Source organism: Abramis brama, assembly GCF_963993115.1.
Source record: "Abramis brama genome assembly, chromosome: 1".
Taxonomy (NCBI): domain Eukaryota; kingdom Metazoa; phylum Chordata; class Actinopteri; order Cypriniformes; family Leuciscidae; genus Abramis; species Abramis brama.
Genome location: NC_139963.1, coordinates 5,411,419 through 5,434,406, shown reverse-complemented (window position 1 = coordinate 5,434,406; position 22,988 = coordinate 5,411,419). Strand labels below are relative to the sequence as shown.

At 37.9% G+C, this 22,988-nt stretch overlaps 2 protein-coding genes across 3 annotated transcripts in view; both read right to left on the bottom strand.

Annotated features, from left to right (window-relative positions):
- Positions 1-183: 183 nt before the first annotated feature.
- cacng5b (calcium channel, voltage-dependent, gamma subunit 5b) lies at positions 184-14,491 on the bottom strand. The gene is made up of 7 exons (XM_084109021.1): positions 14,347-14,491; positions 12,095-12,145; positions 11,015-11,244; positions 8,724-8,810; positions 5,367-5,507; positions 4,426-4,571; positions 184-2,870 (listed from the first exon to the last, which is right to left on the bottom strand). The coding sequence occupies exons 3-7, from the start codon at positions 11,208-11,210 to the stop codon at positions 2,607-2,609; spliced, it is 834 nt and encodes a 277-aa protein (XP_083965147.1). The 5' UTR covers positions 11,211-11,244; positions 12,095-12,145; positions 14,347-14,491; the 3' UTR covers positions 184-2,606.
- A 3,549-nt stretch (positions 14,492-18,040) lies between these two features.
- The window catches only part of prkcab (protein kinase C, alpha, b), a 178,246-nt gene continuing 173,298 nt past the window's right edge, over positions 18,041-22,988 (bottom strand). For both annotated transcript variants that reach the window (XM_084108985.1, XM_084108984.1), the window contains one exon: positions 18,041-22,049. In XM_084108985.1, coding sequence (XP_083965111.1) covers positions 21,882-22,049 — 168 coding nt within the window. In that variant the 3' untranslated portion in view covers positions 18,041-21,881. The remainder of the gene's footprint in view (positions 22,050-22,988) is intronic.

The following is a 22,988-nucleotide window of genomic DNA, read 5'->3' as shown; positions in this document are numbered from 1 at the left end:
ACAAGGTAGTTTGTGACGTCAGAAACACCAGCGATTTCAAAGCGTGTTTTTGAGACTGTCTTTGGTTCACTGCAGTTTTAAGGAGAAAACACTCAGCAATGCTGTCGACTTATGAATTTACACATGGTTTGCCTTAAAGCACATTAAAAACACCACATAGACACATAAACAACATTAAAAGCTGGATTTTCACCACAGGGGGACTTTAATAAAACATTATGTTAAGAGATATGGAAAAACAAAATACAATTACATAAAGAAAACAGTTATTATGAATTCATATGAAAATGGTGGCCTAAATGTTTTGGATTTTGAAACATTAAATAATACATTTAAAATTAATAGGCTAAAAAAAATCCTAATTCCATTTTGAACTTTTCACCACATAAGTATTATATACAGAACAATAAAGATATCATATTTAAATGCTAATTTGTTTCTGAAACATTGATCCACCAATATACCATCATCAAAACAGTTATTTAATTTAAATGGTTTTCTTTTTGTTTTTTTTCACATTATAATATTCCTGTAACACACTATGCAAGTTTTTGGTGCAATATCGCCTGAAATCATAACGCTGTTTAGACATCAGAAAATAATTTACATTCAACAAATGGTCCTCGCCTACTATATAGTAAGTTCTTATAATATTTGTTTCTTAACTCACAAAACAGATCCATAAGAGCGTTATTTCTAACAAACACTGATATTTACTCGTATTGGAATCATTCGACAGACAATATTGTGTGGAAAAAGGTTTGGCTAATGCCTCATCAATATTCAATTACAAAGTCAAAGAGGTGTGATTCAAAATTATACCCAGTGAAACATTACTTTTAATAAAATTAAAGGTGATTTAGATTTGTGTTGCACTTTGTGGCTCGTTGATTCAGGCACTGCCCATTCATAAAACCGTTCTGGCAAATTGTGATTTTATGAACATTTATTATTCGGTCTTTTGGAGAACTAGAGACAAGCGCAGCCAGGTTTATATAATACATTTAATTATTTTAATGTCAAAATTCCATGTTCACAAATGAACCCTGTTTTATATAATTCAAGAAAGAAATAGAGCTTTATATTGACTCAATCCAAACGTCTATGAAGCAAAAAAATTGTAAATGTGTAAATGTATATATCTTTATGCAGAACTACATTGTGTCCAACTGTGTTACATTTATGATGTATGTTCTTATATTGTCTAATATTTGTAAAATACTCTTTATTTGTAAATAAAAAAGACAGATTGAATGATAACTGATAAAGCAAACTCTGTCACCACCTACTGTCTCGAACTATCATTGCAGATTTTAACACACATTAACACACACGGATGAAGCAGAAAGGAAATTAACTTGAAGCTGTGGACAACTATATAATATCTCATCACAAATATTTAAAAACGGACAGTTCATCATGTCAGATGATCAGTTGCAATAATACATATTTATGAAATTCATGGTACATTTGTTCATCTATATTTGTTGTGTGTTCAATAGATACCAAGACGAGTTCTGCACTTATTTACGAATAATTTTGTTACAACAACCTTTATAAGAAATACAGTTTGATATGAATAGATATTATATTGCATTACATACATACAGTATATATACACACATTACACAAATATTGGACTTTTCTTCAAAGCAGATTGATGTAATAGAAGGCTAGAGATCCATAATGGCTACAATTCATATTTGTATAATTAAGCACCATAAATATTTACATGGTTATATGATTATAATACCCAGTGTGTGAATCACTCCAGAGAATAATACTGGGAACACTTTACAATAAGGTTCATTAGTTAATGTATTAACTAACATGAACTAACAGTTGTTACAGTATTTACTAATCTTTGTTAATGCTAGTTAATAAAAATACAGTTGTTCATTGTTTGTTCATGTTAGTTCACAGTTAACTAATGCTAACAAACACGACCTTTAATTTTAATAATCTATTGGTAAATGTTGAAATTAATATTAACTAAGATTAATAAACGTTGAAGAAGCATTCATTCATTCTTAGTTCACGTTAACTAATGAACCATCTAGTAAAGTGTTCCCGTAATCCTATACCGCCCCCTGCTGGAGCGAAGCCATACTGTCCATCCTCAACAGTGTGTGAAATTAAAATAAGTGTGTCCCAAAGCATAATCAAAGTTTAACCTGATCAAACAAAAAAAATGCGTGTTATATTTAAATCTGCATTAACAATGTGTAACTTTTATAAAGATCGGTTTGGCTATTAACTTTTAAATGCATCATTATGCATTAATATGAGGATAGTATCTACATTTCTATCCGATACGGTAGGAAAGTAAATGTGGAGGACTGTATTTCACAAGATGATTGACAGGTCAGTTTACTGTGACAGAGAGCAACCGTTAAAATTGTACGACGAGAGTTTGTCCCAAAGCTTGCCTACTCTTCTGCTACACACTCAAAAGTATGCACTACTTTTAAAAGTAAATACTTTTAGGGTGTAGTATACAGTAAGTAGGCGAAGTGAGACGCGGCGTCAGTCCGTTTGCTAAGGCGTAGACGCATCAGTCCCTGTACGTTATCTAGGTTTCGATAAGTGGATGCTGTTGTCAGTGCTCAGCAGGGCGAGGAGGACACCTGCACCTGCTGGTAGTCGGGACACTTGAGCAGAGCGGGGTAGCTGGCGTTCATCTGGAGCGAGGCGTCGCTGGACAGGTCTGACGGGCTGCGGCCCCGGGTCCAGGGCTCCGGGTGGAGGAACTGACCCGAGTAATCAGAGCCGTTGCTCAGCCGGGGCCGGTAGAAGCTCGGGTGCGGCTGGTAGATCTCCTCCGCCGTGTAGCGCTTCATGAACAGGTACACCGACATCACGCCAGCACTCTGAACACACACACACACACACACACACACACACACAGAGAGAGAGAGAAGTCAAGTCACCTTCATTTATACAGCACTTTTACCAATATAGATTGTTTCAAAGCAGCTTTACAGTGATAATAGGAAATTACAGTAACAGAGATTGTTTGGGCTTTACAGCAGCTCTAGAATAAAGTTATTGTCCAGCTAAAGTTAGTTTTGATTGATTCACTTCCGTTGCAAAGATCATTAGTTATTAACTTAGGGGCCGCTTACACGACACCGTTCTAACAGAAAACTGAAAACTTTTAATGCGTTCTGGCCGTTCATTCGCACAACAACAGTGTTTGGGGCTCGAGAACGCAAACCCTGAAACAGGGACCAATGTGCAAGCGTTGAAACATTTTGAAAGAGAGAGAAAGATTTCCTCAAGGAAACAGCAGAATGCATCAAGAGAAAATGTTTTAGATAATGACTAATGATATTATTAATATTCAACAATATTATAGATCTGCCTGCATTGACACCATTATAAGAGAACCCAAGTGCAGTTTATTACAAATCAAACAAAAACATGAAACAAAACCATAAACATGAAACAAAACCATAAACATGAAACTGAAACTGGTTTTGTTTCATGGTGCTTTGAAACAATCTATATTGGTAAAGCGCTATATAAATGAAGGTGTCTTTCCCAATTGTGGGAAAGACTGTCAAAATTCTTATGTTTTATGAAAGATTCAGCATATTAGAATGATTTCTGAAGGATCATGTGACACTGAAGACTGGATCGAGTAATGATGCAGTCGTTTGATCATTAATGCAGACACGTTGGTCTGCTTTATCTGTTTTCTGAAAACACCTGCAATTACTGATAAAAAGCAACTTAACCAAAGTCAAGGGTCAATAGCCCAACTAAAGCAAACACTGATCAGCATAATGGTGACCTTGAACTAAACATTTTCAACCAACATCAACATCTAAACCTCTGTTAATTCTCAATAAGAGCTTCTGTAGACGTCTGACAGAAATAAAGTCAGTCTGATTAGTAATAAGTGAAGCTGGTAATGCTGTTTGTGGAGTTGTTTCATCAGATCTTCAGAGAGTTAATGTCTTTTATCTTCAGTTCATCGAAGGCTGTGTCTGAATAAAGTTGTAGTTTGTGTTCATATTTCTCTTTCTTTCAGTGCTTGTTCACAGCAGGAGTTTGAATGAACGTTTCAGGAACATCATACTAACCTTTAAATAACATTATATTAACATTCAGGAAACTGGACATTTTTATGTTCTTGGAATGTTAGAAATCAACGTTCCTAGAATATTTCATTGTTCATCAAAATTAAGTTGAAAGAACGTTTTAGGAACATCACACCTCCTGAAACACGTTCCTCTAACGTCAAGAAAACTGGACATCGTTTACGTTCCTAGAACCAACACTGAATATTTGGAGAACGTTCTTATAACAAAACTCTGTTAGCTGAGATTACATCTTTAAAGTAAGCCCGAGTTCAGATGAAACCAGCACATAACACACACAGACGTGTGACGAGTATCCTGACGATGGCAGTGTTCTCACCTCGGTGAGCAGGAACGAGATGGCGGCGAACGCAAACGACCAGCCGTACTTATAGCTGAAGAACGCCTCGTTACTCTTGGTCCTGCTGAACATCTCGTCATTAATGCTGGAGATGTAGAGAACCAGACCCACCACCAGAGACAGACCTGTGTGCCAGACAGACATCACGCATGAGACGTGTCCCAGTGACTGAGGAGGGACACATTTAATATTCATTAATATTGATCTGCACTGACACCATTATATGAGACCTGAACTGAGCTTGGTTTTCTCCAGAGCGGCTATATATATATAAATGAAAACTAAATTAGTAACGGAAATGAACCATCACTGAATTTACTTAAAGCGTAACTCTCGCCAAAATGCAACCTAGGGTCTTTTTGTTAATCTACCCGAGGCGAACTTTCGTTTAAAAGCATCATTTGAATGGAAACGCCACTTTTAACTTTGACTGTATTTTCGTTTTCGGTCATATTGCCTTTTGAATGGGAGTGCTTGAGGCACGACTATGATAACATCAAACATCACTATTTTTAAAACACTAATGCGGCTCGACACAACATGAAACTGTGCTGGAAGTATCACCAGCGGCTCTACACATGAACTCCAGCGTTGAGAACATTGTGTGTGTGACACAGAGTTTACTAAAAAGAAAGATTTTGAAAATGAAAATACGGTCAAACTTAAAAGCGGCGTTTCTATCCTAATTATGCTTTTTAACAAAAGTTTGCCTCGGGTAGATTCACAAAAATACCCTAGGTTGCATTTTGGCGAGAGTTACGCTTTAAGCTGGACTGTGACACTATTTTCTTCTGGAAACAATCTTTGTTATATTATTATGTTATCTCTGTAAAGCTGCTTTGAAACACTCTGTATTGTAGAATGCACTGTATGAATGAAGGAAAAAGACTTGACTTGACGAGGAAGAGGAAGAAGTGTACCTGACAGGATGAAGAAGATCCCAGAGACAAACGCCAGTATGGTGCGGTGGGGCCGAATGTGCCCGATGTTGTTGAGCACAAAACCGATGAACATGAAGAACAAACTGACCAGGGGGAACGGCGTGGCCGAGCGGATCATCTCTGAAACGACACAGCATCACAGGGAAACAAAAGAGATCATTCCATAGTGAGTTAAAGGTAGGGTAGGTAGGATTTTTCTAAAAAAAAAACATTACAAATTTGTTTAAACTGTCTTTATATACCAATACATAATTAGAATGTAAGTACTCTGAAAAAGAGAGTATAAAAATCGAGTGTCTGTAGACCTCTCACGACTGTTGTAAACACAGCTAATTATTTCCATTCACTCCACCCCCTCCCTTCTGGGCTCCTTCCAAAGCCACGCCCCCAAAACACATGAACGCGCGACGCCGACCGCTCATGCTCAGCTGGAAGACGCATTTATTTACCTGAGACGAGTGCAGAGGAAGGAGCGCAGTGCATGCAGTGACATCATGTCAGAATCACATGTATAAAATACCTAACTTTATCACTAGAAATATAAACAAATAAGATGGCTTTTAGTACTCACTATCAAGCTAGCATATCGATACTGGTAAAGTTTAAAATATATTTTGTTTGATTCGGTAACGAGCTATATTTAGGCTATAGGTAACGAGCTATATAGGCAAAGCTAAAAACAGGTTGCATTGATGCACATTTTTCCATTACCATCAGTTACACTGTGATGAAGGTGAATTTCGTGTAAGAGTCATAACATATACGGTGTTTTGCATGTAAGAGTTTACATGATGAAAACATTGTTGACTCTGATGAGGACTAACGTTACACTCCGGTGACAAGTACATCGTCGGTTCAAGGACAGGTCCGGGGTCGAGGGCGAAGCAGAGGAGGTCGTTCAAGAGTGCGGGCAACCAGGGTCCGAGGAAGTAGTTTTTGCCTTGTTTGCCTTCGCTGACTGCATATGCAGGTGCTTTGAATTTTGAATGCTCTTTCTCTGCCATAATTTTACTCTTCGTAGGTTCCGCGCCTCTCTTGCACTCCTCAAATCAAACGGGTGCGCGCGCATATGGGCAGATCTAGCAACAGTGGTGGTAGCCATGGTTGCGAGAGTGAGTGACAGTCGCCCAAACCAATCAATTGTTTCGTCCCGGATGGAAATAATGAGCTGTGTTTATTGCAGATTAAAAGGTCTACAGTCACTCGATTTTTAAACTCTCTTTTTCAGAGCACTTACATTTTAATTATGTATTGGTATATAAAGACAGTTTAAACAAATTTGAAAAAAAGTTTTTTATAAAAATCCTACCTACCCTACCTTTAAAGGCCTTTTCACACCAATAACGACAACTAGAACCATAACGTTTAAGAATCGCTGTAGCGTTTTCAACTAAAAACATAATATAATTATGTTTTTTTATTGTTTTAGTTATGGTTCTTTAGTCAAAACAAAATTATGCTTAATAACTATTTTTAACATCAAGCAAATCACACATAAGTAACCGTCCCATGCCCACTCTATTCTCTGCTATATGCGTTGATCTAAAACTGACTTTTTAACGTATCTTATTAAAATCATTCAGATATTGCAAGACCTTGTTTAGTTAAAGATTAGTTAAAATATACATTTGCAATATTTTGATAATTTCGACATCTCGTGCAGCCCTAATGCTAATGCAGTTGTCCTTTTAGCTATAGTGGTAACACTTTACAATAAGGTTCATTAGTTAACATTATTAAAATCAAATGTTGTATTTGTTAACATTAGTTAATGCACTGTGAACTAACATGAACTAACCATGAGCAATACATTTGTTACAATATTTTTTAATCTTTGTTAATGTTAGTTAATACATTAACTAATGCTAACTAATGAACCCTATTGTAAAGTGTTACTGTTATCGTTATATTCAGTCAGTCATGCATTGGTCGTGTTTTTGCGTGCAGCCCCCAAAATGCAGTAACACAGCGGTTATATTTAATGCAAATGCTTTTAGCACAATAGCTTAGCAGGATGCTAACTAGCGGAGTGAAGTGTGATGTCAGCTGAGTCGTGAGAGGAGCGCTATTCCTGCTAATGTGACAGCCATGACGCTCACCGAAGGGTCTCTCCGTCCATCAGCGGGATAATTACCTCCACACCGAAACACACTCTCAAACACACTGTCAAAACTGACAGCTAATAACCAGCCATCCTGCGCTGAGCATCATGGGACTGCATATGCGATGGGATTCGAATATACTCAACTGGTTGGATAGAAGTTTTAGAAAACATATTTACCATGGAGAAAATTACTTTTCGTGTGAACATTCAGAAAATAAATTTGTGGATTACTGGTTAAAATGGATTGGATATAAATCCCCTATTGAACCAAATACATTCTGGTTGTGAGAATGTAATCTGTGGCGGCTGTGACCTCCTCTTCCTCTGTAAATATCTTCTCACTGGATTATTACAATTAATGTTGTTTGGAAATGTAAACTGATATTTCCTACTGACACACTACAGAGAAAGATATTCATAACTGGCTTAAACCTTTTTTTGGGGGGTGAAAATAGTAACATGCCTTTGCATAGTACTGTACATATGCTTTAAACATTTTAAGAAATACTTCATACTAATGCAATTAATGTCCAATAAATATTTGTTAATTAATGATTTTCCGTGACCTAATCTAATATTTATGGTTAATAAGTTGTTAACGAAGCATTAAAAAACATTATTAACTCTTTACATATCTTAAACAATAATAATTGTGTTAATTACAGTGACAATGAACGAAGAACTCACTATTTGTCTATAAACTATTAATGTAGAGAATGCAATATACTAAACTACGAATTAACTATAAGCTAATAGTTTGTTAATGATTTGTGAGTAGTTTATTACTCTATACTTTAGAGAAATTTTAATAGTCACTGAGAAACAAAAAAAAACGCTGTAAAACCTAACAGTTATATGTACTAAATAAAATTGAGTTCACTTAATTTAAATATTACCAAAAGTTATGTGGACACAATGACTGAAACATAACTCAAACTGAATGAGTTATAGAACAGCACAATCATTGTATTATAATTGTATAATTAAGTGATTAATTAAGTGATTGAGCATTAGTGATGAACACCTGCTGTTAACAAGCAGAATCACTGAAGGAAAGAGGAACACAAGAACTACGACTGACTTCAGACACAGCCTTAGATGAAATCAACTGGAGATAGTTCTTGTCAAGTCTGGGCCCAAACCCAGTTGAGAACGACGGCTGTAGACATTAGTAAAGCTGGTTTTTGCTTGTCGTGAAGGTGTGTGTGTGTGTGTGTGTGTGTGTGACTTACTCAGAACGCTGACAGTCGACTCACTGGTCAGCTGAACATTCATGGGCATCACATACTCGATGGTGAAGCAGCGGCCCCTCTCCTCACCTGACACACACACACACACACAGAGAGAGAGAGAGAGAGAGAGAGAGAGAGAGAGTTATTGCTCCAGGACAAGATGAGCTTTGGCTTTTTCATTTCATAGTACACACCAGGGCTCTTCAGACAGGGGCTCTGAACACAATACAATAATGGCCATTAATCTTTATTATTATTATTAGAATTATTTTTATTTTTTTAAACACTGGACAGGAAAAGAAGTAGGAAAGCGAGATGAGACAGGACTCAACCGCAGCTGAGGTGTAAGCATGTTTTCAGACAGATCTACTGACAAATCGAGAGTACATAAAGGGAAAGAAATTGGATTTGTTTTTTCTGTGATTGTTTAAAAAGGTGCAAGTTATTGTTGTTGTTGTTGTGTTTTTTTTCTCTCTTATATTAGTAATGTTTTAATTTTTGCAGTATTTTGTCTATACTGCTACCACACAGTATGCATATCTAATACACATATATATTTTGATTTAATATTATTTTACTGGTATTGTTTTGTAATATACTAGTATATTTTGGAGCATGCATTTATAATCATTTTCTTTTTTCCCCCCTTTTTCCCTCTTTGTTCGTAACTGACTCAGAGTAAGGAATAGCTTTGTTTAATTTCAGCTGGATTTCTTGGTTAATATGTTGAAACAAATACTGTATTTTTGTAACTGTCTGATTGAAAAGCTTCAATAAAAAGAGTTAAAGTAGTAGATCTACGGACAGATCATTTCTAGCGACATTTGTAGCCTAATTCTGACTGAGCTTATAGTCAATTGTTGAGGGGTGCATTTAAGCGCACTAAATGACAGTAGAAAACAATACTTTATTATTTATTTATTTTTGAGGAAAAAATAATGTACAAAAAAAAGTTTTCATCTCTTCTTCCTGAAGAATAGACTTTAAATAGATAATTAGTTTGGTGGTGTTTATAGCACAGGGGGCGGAGCTTCAGATTCTAGAGAGCATTTGATTGGACAGAAGATGTGATGAGAAGCTGAAGTCATAAAATCCCTGATCCATTTTAGCAGAAGTGAGAGACTGTAAGTTCTGAATCTCATAAATGTGAATTTGTCTTTGTTTTGGAGCACACCAGCTTATTCATAACCTTAAGGCTAACATATTCATACTAAAATCTAATAAACGTACATTTTGATATCAGGCAGCCTTTAACGTCCCTAATATTTTCTCATATGTTCCACAGAAGTAGGACTCTCCTGTTAATGGCTGTCATCCATGCTTTCTCTTCCCTTCGGGAGACTGTAGTGTTAGCGCAGTAAGTCACTGACACTTTCATCATGTGGTGAGACCTACAGGCTCATGATTTCACTGTCTGTCTTATATCACACTGTTAACACCCGACGCAATGCAACCCTCTCACTTTAACGCACGGAAATAATGCGAGACTTCTGAAAGTTTGGGGTGTTGAAATCACACAGAGCTCAAAGGACGGCTCACATCTGTTCACAGTCACGCTCAATTTCACCGGATATAAACAGCGTGGGTTTGGATCTAATCGCTCGCCCACATCTTCACACACACACACACACACACACTGCATTCCTTCACTGAGACTAATGTGTGTGTGTTTGTGCCACAGCAGGCCGTTGTTTGCCCATTCAGAGGAGTGTGAGCTCACTGATAACAAACATACAGCCTCGTGTGGATAAACCTCAATACAGCAGGACACATCCATGTGATGATCCCAGATGACAACTGCCAAAGGATACACGGATAGAGTGCAACCTTTGTAATCGGTCCAGAATGCCTGGCCAGGCACAAATAATGGCAGAAAACCATGAAAACCCCTTTGAATGTGTGAAGTCCACTGGAATGAACTCAAATGACCGGCAATTTATGGAAGACAACTTTAGAACAACAGGGATACATAGGAAAAATGGGGATTTAAAGGGGTCCTATAATGCACTTTCACAAGATGTAAAATAAGTCTCTGATGTCCCCAGAGTGTGTGTGTGAAGTTTAAGCTCAAAATACCCCACAGATATTTTTATATAGCATGTTAAAATAGTCACTTTTTGAGGAGTTTTTTGTGTGTGTCCCTTTAAATGCAAATGAGCTGCTGCTCCCGGCACAGGGGGCGGAGCTTCTGTGTGTGTGTTAATTAATTCATGTTAACTAATGTAGTTTAATAATGTTATCTAATGAACCTTACTGTAAAGTGTTCCCATCAACTGAGGAATGTGACTGACCTGCCAGGAAACACACTCTCCAGAGGCCGGAGTGTATGGACAGGTGTGTGTCAGTGCTCTGGTTGAGAGGCATGATGACGCCCTCCTCCAGATAGAGCCAGTAGTCAGTGCTGACAGCGATGCCCAGCAGACCCAGACTGCAGACGGCAAACACACTGCTGAGCAGAGCCAGAGCCTTCCTCCCGCACGCGCTCATGCCACCAGGGGGCGCTCACACACTCACACACCACCTGAGGGGAACACACACGCAGATCTCCAGGAAATCTGACAAAATGAAGCGCCTCATGGAGACAAGTGTTTTCAGAAGCACACAGATGCAAAATTCCACACAAGGAGACAAAAATACACTCTCACACTGCAATTTTCACATCTGTACATGTGTCATATGAGCAGCTGCAGCTGTCACTGTCTAACAGTTTATGCTAGGGGTGTGAGACTATATCGTGTCACAATATATCGCAATATAAAAATGCAACAATATGTTTATCATGGGTAGTGAGAATATGTATTGTGGATAGTTTTCAGAGTTTTAGTGTCAGTACTACATTAAACTATTATATATAATGTTGAATATAATGTATAATAATGCAATATTTGTGGGTCCTGATAATGCCAAATGTTACCAGTAAAAAGTGTCCTACATTATTTTAAATATATCTAGTCAGTGAAAGGGATCAAGAATATTCATCTAAAATAAGTCTGTATTTTCAGCTTCAGAATCATGAATATGTTTATTCTGGTGTCTCTATTGTCCTGTGCTTTGGGATTCCAGCACCAAGTCCAAGCCGATTCATTTACACACACAATGTAATATCAAATTTAGCATTTTAATCAAGTTTATTTTTTGTTAACCTTTTACCAAATGTCTTGGATTATCGCAATAATATCGTATCGTGAGTTCAGTATTAAATCGTGACATTAGGGAATCGTTACACCTCGAAACTGTTCTGAACCATCAAGAGTGAACATTCATTCAGAACAGTTTTGACTTTTTTTTGGCTTGGCGCATGGCATTAAAGGTGATATTTCAATAAGTCATGCCAATATGTCACACACAAGCTCTCATATAAAATGCAGTACCTGTCACTGGATCAGAACGCCAGAGCGTCCATCGCTGCCGGGATGATGGACCTGTTTAAAGACCCGACACATTCATGAGCTCCAAAAATACACAACATGTGCATTTACAGTACTGTACAGAGACTGTGTGCATTTTAAACAAGCTTAGCCACAAACAGCTCTGTCGGATTCACACAATCTGAATTTGAGTTCACCGTCTTCTATGGACAGCACATGTAAAACTCTTCACTTAAAGGCATTATTTTTGTTATGCTGGTTGAAAGTCTCTTCACATCCTGATAGAAATCATTAAATTAAGTGGTCTACATGTATTTATATTGCTTGTGGAAGGCGTAGGACCAACCAATCTAATGCCTGACATGTCAGCGTATATATTCTCATACCTATCCAGAGTTAGACAGACGTCAGTCACAGAGCGCCACAAACGAAACAGCAGCCGTCTTTTATAGTTCCTCCTGAACCAAAACAACACGCTTATGCTGCGTTCACACCATAACTACTGTAGTTTGGAAGAGATAAACTCAGAGAGGTTTGTGATTCGAATTTATGCGCTTCTATATCAACAGTATCAACGCTGAAATGAATCTGCAGCAGTCATGTGGTGCAACTAGAGCTCTTCAAGTGGTTTATGTTCATTATTACTGTAATGTTATGTGCTTTGAGACGTGAGGTAGTTAAACGCCGTCTCTTGTGACGCTTTAGTTTGCTCCTTGTTTGAGTCCTTATAGACAATGACTTTGCAGGCGGCATTACCTCACAAAACAGACGTCTGAGGCAGCGTAACGGTTTAATGATCCACAGCAAAATAGAGAGAGCTTTGGTGAGAACTAAGCTAATATTTATTACGTAAAATAGTAATTTCTCGCAAGAAATCAAATCAGAAGTGGAAAACGTTGGTCAAAAATGTACATTTACACACAAACTGATGACCAACCACAACTTTCATATGTTATCTTTATTTTTTTAGCTTAACTGTCACAGAATAGAAAGCAGAGGATTGTGGGATATTCATGATAGATCTGTGCTATCAGATGAAGGTTTCTCAGGAGACTGGAAGTGAAGCTAACATTGGATTCGGACGTTCCTTGATGCGAAGGCAGCATTGTTAAGTTTTGGGACGCAGCCCATGTGTTTTGAAGGAGGCGTGTCTTTGGAGGGAGGGTGGGATCTTCAAAGCTAACTCGCTATTGCTAGCCTCTCCGAAAATTGCCTACCCTACCTTTAAATGCTTGATTTACAACTGTCCTTCACTTTTTAGCTTAATAATGACACCATTGTCTTCTGTAGGGCTGTTAATATGAGTTTGTTTCACAACTGATGAACTTTGCTGAGCTAAACTGAATCAACATCGAACTTAATGAATTAATGGCCTCCGTAGAGCAGCAGCAGAAATTGAATTTGTTTCATAATTGAAGAATTTGCCAACATTAATAGTTATTTTACTGTCTATTACAGGAAAGCTGCTTTGAAAAAAGCTTTTGTATAAAGTGCTATAGAAATAGATTTTACTTGACATGACTCGACTTTTAAAGAAGATGGAAGTGTCTCAAAACCTAGAATTTTTGTGCATCATATTTTTTTATGGCTGATACAGATTGCTTCATAGTGAAGAACCAATTATTAATTATTGTTAATTGTTTTCCACCAACATTACAATGTTCGTACAGCTATTACCACAGTAAAATCAGTAGTGTGTACAGTAGCGTCAGAAAACATTTTTTTTTTTTTTTTTAATTTTTGTTTATTTTTATGACAGTGGTGGATAATACTATTTACCACAATGTTATTGCAATAACAATAACTGCATAATATGACTGAATTTATAGTTGCATTGTGAATATTTTTTAATTATCAGGAGAACCACCGATGCTCAGAAATGCAGTCTCGTTAGTCAACTAACTAGGTTTTGACACCGTTTATATACTAATTATCTATTAACATAATCACTAAACATTTGTTTATCTTTACTCTGCACATGTTTCAGCAAAAATAACGCGAGGACTGAATATTGATTATACACTCATTATTATAAACACATGCAACCAATTAAGCAATTTTAAACACGTTTAACATGTACTAAATATGAACAATACAAATATTCAAAGCACACAAATTATAGCTACTAACACATATGTCTGACTTAAGAATATGAAATCATCAGTACATTTAAGACGCATGCACCTGTGTTGACATGTACACTTGACGACATCATTTGCATGTTCCTTCATCTACATTGAAAGGATGATAATTACCTGGAGATGTTCTTGATAAGAGTAAATGTGTGTGTATTCCAGCTAGAGTGAAGCAGCTCCGTACAGTACAGTCTGTCCACGAGACTGATGAAGACCAGCGCGCGCGACCGCGAGTGTTAGAGAGTGTACTGTACGTGACTGATTCGTTTAGACGATTCCGTTCGTTCAGACAGTTCGTTCAGGTTCAGATGAAACGTTGCACACAGTTCATCGAGTCATCTCTCAAGTCTTTTTTCCCTGTAGTCACCGCTCTATTTTATGTGCCTTTTTTAAGGTAAAACAAAGATTTTGTCAAACAGTGACAGTGTTATTAATTTGAACTAAGTTATAACTTAATTGTAGTTTGTTGATTGATAATTAAGTTTTTGCCACACATACATATTAACAGGCTTCCCTTATGGAACAAAAATATATGGGAATATACTGCAAAATATTATGCGATATATTACATAATACATTTCCATATATGGGAAACTAGTGTTTATATTTTTCAATATACTGCAATATTGACCATGTATGGCTATTTATGAATATAAAATATTTATAAATGAAGACAAAAATAGCATTACATGTAATATTCACAAAGTTTTATCCTTTATTGTATATATTGCACATACATGTATTGCACATACATGTTCCCTGTAAATGTGAATGTATACTGTACGTTCACACATTCACTGAATGAGTTACATCAGATTTCTATTATTATGTTATTTAATGTGTTTTGCTCATTATTAATATATGTGGAGATCTGTTAGTTTTTAATGCTCTATTATTTTTTAATTTAAAAAGTTTATGTGTGAGTTTTGGGGGTTACTAATGTGCAGAAGAGTAGAAACTGTGGTTTGGTTGGCGATTGGCCGAAAATCATTAATACTATTACTATATTAACTAAGTATTGACTGTGCACTCCTCAGTACAGTGATAGTCTCTTGGCTAATAACTTTAGGACATGCAGGTGTGCTTGTGCTATTGTCAACTGCATTGAAAATATGAAACAACTTATAAAAAAGAAAAAAATATATAAGAAATATATTGCATGACATATTTCTCTATAAATGTGTTTATGTTGCATGAGTAAATATATATTACATGTGAAGTACCATATCTGATCACATATACAGTGAGGAAAATAAGTATTTGAACACCCTGCTATTTTGCAAGTTCTCCCACTTGGAAATCATGGAGGGGTCTGAAATTGTCATCGTAGGTGCATGTCCACTGTGAGAGACATAATCTAAAAAAAAAATCCAGAAATCACAATATATGATTTTTTAACTATTTATTTGTACGATACAGCTGCAAATAAGTATTTGAACACCTGTCTATCAGCTAGAATTCTGACCCTCAAAGACCTGTTAGTCTGCCTTTAAAATGTCCACCTCCACTCCATTTATTATCCAAAATTAGATGCACCTGTTTGAGGTCGTTAGCTGCATAAAGACACCTGTCCACCCCATACAATCAGTAAGAATCCAACTACTAACATGGCCAAGACCAAAGAGCTGTCCAAAGACACTAGAGACAAAATTGTACACCTCCACAAGGCTGGAAAGGGCTACGGGGAAATTGCCAAGCAGCAAAGGTCCACTGTTGGAGCAATCATTAGAAAATGGAAGAAGCTAAACATGACTGTCAATCTCCCTCGGACTGGGGCTCCATGCAAGATCTCACCTCGTGGGGTCTCAATGATCCTAAGAAAGGTGAGAAATCAGCCCAGAACTACACGGGAGGAGCTGGTCAATGACCTGAAAAGAGCTGGGACCACCATTTCCAAGGTTACTGTTGGTAATACACTAAGACGTCATGGTTTGAAATCATGCATGGCACGGAAGGTTCCCCTGCTTAAACCAGCACATGTCAAGGCCCGTCTTAAGTTTGCCAATGACCATTTGGATGATCCAGAGGAGTCATGGGAGAAAGTCATGTGGTCAGATGAGACCAAAATAGAACTTTTTGGTCATAATTCCACTAAACGTGTTTGGAGGAAGAAGAATGATGAGTACCAACCCAAGAACACCATCCCTACTGTGAAGCATGGGGGTGGTAGCATCATGCTTTGGGGGTGTTTTTCTGCACATGGGACAGGGCGACTGCACTGTATTAAGGAGAGGATGACCGGGGCCATGTATTGTGAGATTTTGGGGAACAACCTCCTTCCCTCAGTTAGAGCATTGAAGATGGGTCGAGGCTGGGTCTTCCAACATGACAATGACCCGAAGCACACAGCCAGGATAACCAAGGAGTGGCTCTGTAAGAAGCATATCAAGGTTCTGCCGTGGCCTAGCCAGTCTCCAGACCTAAACCCAATAGAGAATCTTTGGAGGGAGCTCAAACTCCGTGTTTCTCAGCGACAGCCCAGAAACCTGACTGATCTAGAGAAGATCTGTGTGGAGGAGTGGGCCAAAATCCCTCCTGCAGTGTGTGCAAACCTGGTGAAAAACTACAGGAAACGTTTGACCTCTGTAATTGCAAACAAAGGCTACTGTACCAAATATTAACACTGATTTTCTCAGGTGTTCAAATACTTATTTGCAGCTGTATCATACAAATAAATAGTTAACAAAATCATACATTGTGATTTCTGGATTTTTTTTTTTAGATTATGTCTCTCACAGTGGACATGCACCTACGATGACAATTTCAGACCCCTCCATGATTTCTAAGTGGGAGGACTTGCAAAATAGCAGGGTGTTCAAATACTTATTTTCCTCACTGTACATCTATATATTATGATATATTGAGTTGAACCTTTGACTGTTCAGTGTGATGTGCTTTCTGTGATCATTATGTTGTACATGCTGTATTTATTGTGCTTTATTTATTGTGCTGAATAATGCACTCAATATGTCTTAAAGTGTCCCTATGATGCTATTTTAAAGGGTCATAATTTTGTTTTGGAGGTCTCCTACTGTGCTCTGATTGGTCAGATGGCCCAGTCTGTTGTGATTGGTCTACTCTGCTGTGATTGGTCAAATGGCCCAGTCTGTTGTGATTGGTCTACTCTGCTGTGATTGGTCAGATGGCTTAGTATGTTGGGATTTGTCTACTCTGCTCTGATTGGTCATATGGCCCAGTGTGTTCTGATTGGTCAGATGGTCCAGTCTGTTGTGATTGGTCTACTCTGCTCTGATTGGTCAGATGACCCAGTGTGTTGTGATTGGTCTACTCTGCTCCGATTGGTCAGATGGCCCAGTCTGTTGTGATTGGTCTGCTCTGCTCCGATTGGTCAGATGGCCCAGTGTGTTGTGATTGGTCTACTCTGCTCCGATTGGTCAGATGGCCCAGTCTGTTGTGATTGGTCTACTCTGCTCTGATTGGTCAGATGGCCCAGTCTGTTGTGATTGGTCTACTCTGCTCTGATTGGTCAGATGGCCCAGTGTGTTGTGATTGGTCTATCACTTACAGCGCAAGTTGAAAACAAAATGTCCATTACCATATACCATATGGTTTATGTCGGAAGTGAGACTGAAATTACTGACGACACGTTTCGGCAGTTCAGAATCAATTGTTTCTTTTAGGAGACACTAACTCCATTTATAGTGCACTTTGATCTTTAAAACTTAGTAGACCTTTTTCATTAACAAACAGCTTTATTACACACTACATGAAAGGTTACATCCAAAAAAGCACAAGCCCATGTAAACCCCATTACCTTCCTGACGTTGAAGAACCAGAACATGGACTTTATCCATTTTGTCATACATTTATTTATACACGTTATCCTTCACAAACTACAGAGGGACAGAATTCTCTAAAGAAAAACAATGAAGAGCGAAATAACTTTTTCAAACTAAAACACTGACCTGGAATTTATAATTTAATAACAGTAGTAATAAATATTTTTTTTATAATTCCTGGTAGAATCTATATTAAGAAATGGCTGGGTGGAATGTTCATATGAGATACTTTAATATGTCAAGTGAATTCCGTAATGCCACCTCACATGCAGAAACCACAACCAAAACACATTAACTTTACATTCCCAAATACTCTCAATGTGAGACACTTGTGTTAACCTGCATCCTGCAAGACTTTCTCTATCGCTTCGTAAGAGGACCGGCTCTACTTCCACTCATGACATGAATTCATTTACTTCATAGGATGAAGAAATAAACAGCTGGAATATCTACTTGATCCTGTTTGTTTTTCCTCCATCCACAGGGGCGTGCACATCAAACATCAGGTCTATTCAAATTCAAAAATAGCTATATACTGAAAAATGACGGATCACATGAGCTCACAGAGAGGAATCAGTGGTGAAATTCACCGGTTCCACCGAGGGCTTGGCACAAGACAAGAGCCCAAACCGAGCCATCTAATGTGTAAATACAGCATTTCTGAGGTACTGATTACAAGGAGAATCCAAAAAATGATGTCTGAAGTGTGCTAGAATTGAATGTCCATCTTTTCCCTGTTGTCTTTTAGGTGAATCAGACAGTGATAGGAATCTATATGGAAGTCTAATTCTTCATCCACCGACTGAAACTAAACGGGAAAGAAAGCAACAACGACATGATGGAAGATAGTTAAGGTGGGACAGGTCTCGTACTCGGTGTGACAATCATCCCATGCTAGAGGACTCCGGATTCCTGGAATCATGCAACACGTTTCGCATGCGCTGATTTGCCGACACGCCACATGCACACAGCAGCTGCAGTTCAAACACACAAACCGTATGAGTACATCCACATAGCCCAGTCCGTCTACACACAGCTCCTACACGTACACTATCAGCATAGAAAACATCGCAGAGATACATATAACAAAGGTTTGCAAACTAGTCTTTTTGGATCATCTAAACATAGAAACCATCTAAGTTAGTAAAAGCACATTCAGTTCTTAGTATAAAATCTGCAGGACAATGTAGGCCTATATATGCTTTCTCTGTATTTACATAAAAACATGGAATATAGTGTGACAGTAAACATTAGCGCTTTACTTAAAAGTACTCAAAGAGCAAATATGCATGATAATCATAAACTAAAAAATATAAGATAAATACCGGAAAGCTCTGTTTGATAAGAACTTCAGAACATGTAATTTAACACGAAGAGTCGGACATAAACACTAGCAGAAAAAGGGTTATATTAGAGGTTATACATAACTGACCTCTCATCCCCCTCAAACATAAGTCACAAAATCATGTTAAGCATAGATAGTAATGATTTAAATGAAAGAAATATTGTATTTAAAGACCATTAGGAATTTTTTGCATTGTGGCAAACATGTTAAGACAGTTGCACACACTTTCTCCTCGAATGTTTTTTTAAAACTCATTATTCTCAGGGATGATTTTCATTAGATTATCATTATCGTTATGAAGTATTACAGTAAAAAGCAGCACAAACAACAAACACTACCATGATTTGAACTTAATGTACAGTCAATTTTACAGTAAAAACCTTTATTTCGCATTTTGCCACATTACAGTAAGGAGAAAGAGTTTTTTGGGGTTTTTTTGCATTTAGGGAAAATGACTTTAAAGGGGCTATATGTAGAATTCAGAACCGTTTGTTATTAGCGACACCGGTGGCCGTTAAGTGAACTGCAGCATCAACTTACAGCTCACACTCGTTCACACGTAACGTACACATGAACGTGATTCAGCGCCCCGATATACTCACGGAGAAGTTCTTTCGTTCTTTGCTTGGAAGTAAACAGAAGTTGGAAATACCTTTACAGTAATATACTGTTAACGAACATCCGTCCACGCTGCTGAGAGCGGTGTTTAGATGAATATGTAAATATGTGCAGTTTGCTTTCCTCTCAATAATAAAGTAAACAGAGAAAACAGCAGTTCAGAAAGCATCTGATCATAACCATGCGGATATGTTTGCACCAGCTCCGCAATGCACCGGCATCAGGTCGACAAACATAGATCTGGCAATGTGAGACTAGAGTTTGAATGAATTTCAATTCTTTGCATGACACATTGATATTACAGAACATAATAACTCTATTTGACATTATCCTGAACATTGTATAAGCATTAATTTCATGTGTCATAGAACGGAAATCAGTCTACAGGCTTTCATAGACAACCTAGGAAGTCGGGGAAGGTCTCGTTTTTTAAGTTTCATCACAAGCTGTTTACACACTGCCTATAAAAACTGATTAATACATGAAATTCTCACATATAGCCCCTTTAACAGTGAGTGCTGCAAATGTCACGATGCAAAAAAATCATAATGGTTCTAAAAAACAGGCTTCGTTTTCTTTAAGCAAAGAATTTCTTGAGTGAAATATGTCCTGAATTTGGCTTTGGAGACCCAGCCTCTACAGTAAGCATGTATTTGGTCTTGTTACATGCTCTTTATGTTGTAGTAGTGCTAGTTTTCTTTAGCATAATATGCAAGATTTAAACCAAAGACCATTTCTGGGCTTAAACATCGTAAAATATGATAAATTAAGCATTTAATAAAAATGAACATGCAAGCGGGTACATGGGCCTGCGTATTATCAATGAGGAGTCACTCATTTAGAGCAAGAGTAAAAGTTCTGTATATGTTGAGTAAGTAGGAACCAGGCGAGCAGGCAGTGACGGGATTGGAAGTTGTCATGCTAAAACTCGAAGAGTGATAAGGGTTCAAGTTTCAGCCCAAGATAAGGGACACCACCATCTAGTAGGAAATCAATATGCATATATAGAGCTGGATATAAAAACCTTTTTGATGCAGTTATATTTTGGCACTCCTATAACAAGATTTAGATTTACAAATATATAATTCAAGAACATTAGAAATGGCAGTAGAGGACATCAGGAATAGGACACAAAAACCTGTTTCATGTCAGCATGCTTCACACATATCTGAGGACTGGAAAAGGGGATCGTTCACTTTCTCCACCATCAAAAATATCTGTGGGTTTTGTAAAATATACTCAGCCTGAACATAATTTCTATCTGCATCCAAGCATTAGATAAACTGTCATTACTACCCCAGATAGAAACATATTGTTGGCCCAGCCACTGGACCACTGGATCTGCCAGATGTGGGCCGGATCTGGGCCGGCAATATGTTGTTGTCTGGGACAGTATGAGGGCAAACATTATCGTTCTGTTTAAAAGCCTAGAGAGCTGCTTTTCTGTCTCCTAACCGAGATGGATCTTCATAAAATAATCATTTGTCAGTCTACACTCTTAATAACAAAAGTTCAAAATGCAGTGATTCCATAGAAGAACCAGTTTTTGGTTGAAAAGTTCTTACAAGAACATTGATAGAACATTTTAAAAATCTAAAGAGCCTTTTGTGTAATGGAAAGGTTCTATGGATTTTAAAGATTCTTCATAGAACCATCAATGCCAATAAAATGCTCACCAGGCTTTGGAACAGATCATAAATCATCTCCATTAGATATTGCCCTCAAAGTCTGAATGTGGACACATGCTTTTATCTATCAAAACCACTTCTCCAGTCCCCCCTTCAGTTCAGATATGTTCAGATAAAGGGTATTCAACTGTCTACAAAGATTTGATGAGTTCATTGATAACATGGATGCAGTTGTTAGTTGAGCCTCTTCTTCATCGGGCCGTCTCATACCACGCTGTGAAGTGACGATGGGTGGATGAACTCGGGGTTTATGAAAGAGAATCCAGCAAATTCGCTCTGGTCGATGTTGGCGATGACCAGTTGGTCTGGAGGGGTCAGCATTGGTTGCGTGCGGGTGAAGAATTTGTCGAAGTTCTCCGCTGCTTTGCCGCTCTGTGAAAGGAAGGCGAGAAGAAAGACGTGGGGTTATTATTAGATTCAATTGAAAAGCTGGCAGAGTGCATGAGAGAAAATTCATTGACGTCACGGGCAACATGTACACTCATGTGTCCAGTAAAAGGAGGGTTTTATAAAAAGCGATTGGAAGGGGAATATGCAGGTTGAAATGACGTACCAATAGGGTCCTTTGAGGGGGCTCTTTTAACCCCAGGGCTCTGCAAACACTCATGGGTGGCCACAGTATGAGATGAATCAAATTATACCCCGTTAAAAACTTCAACACACATACAGTATAAACACAGTGAGGGAGGATCAGCACACAGGGTGGGTGGTTTTGATGCCAACACATGAAACGACTCTTAAAATAGTCCAGGCCTTTATCATGTGGGCTCAAATGTACCGAAATGTATTTCCGCAAGTCAGATGCGAGTAAAAGTGTCCTATCATTGGTCTGATTGCACCTGAATCACCACAACCAAACCACTCCTGAGTTTTCAATCGGACTGAGACCACCTTGTCAGATGATCTTGGACCGATTGTCTTGGTGTGGATTCGAGTGTGATTGCTGTGTTCATATATGTGTAAATTAACCAAGCTAAGAGAGACGTGCCAGGTTCCAAAACAAAAATGCTGAGAAATCATCCTAGAAGTGAGAGAGCTAATCACCAAAACTTTGGTCAAAACATAATTTTTTTATATGATCACTCCTGTATTCTTGCATTACACTGGGATCATCTTTTTCAAATGCATGTAAAGGTTTGCACAGCTTTCTGTTCTCCGTAAACTCTCTCCCCAGACAGTAACATAGTGTCGGCCCAGATCCAGCCCACATTTGGTACACATCGAATCTGGGCCTATAAGTAACTTTGCAACTACATTTCAATTTATTCTAACCCTAATCCTACCAGTCTACTAATAATCAACAGAATGTGT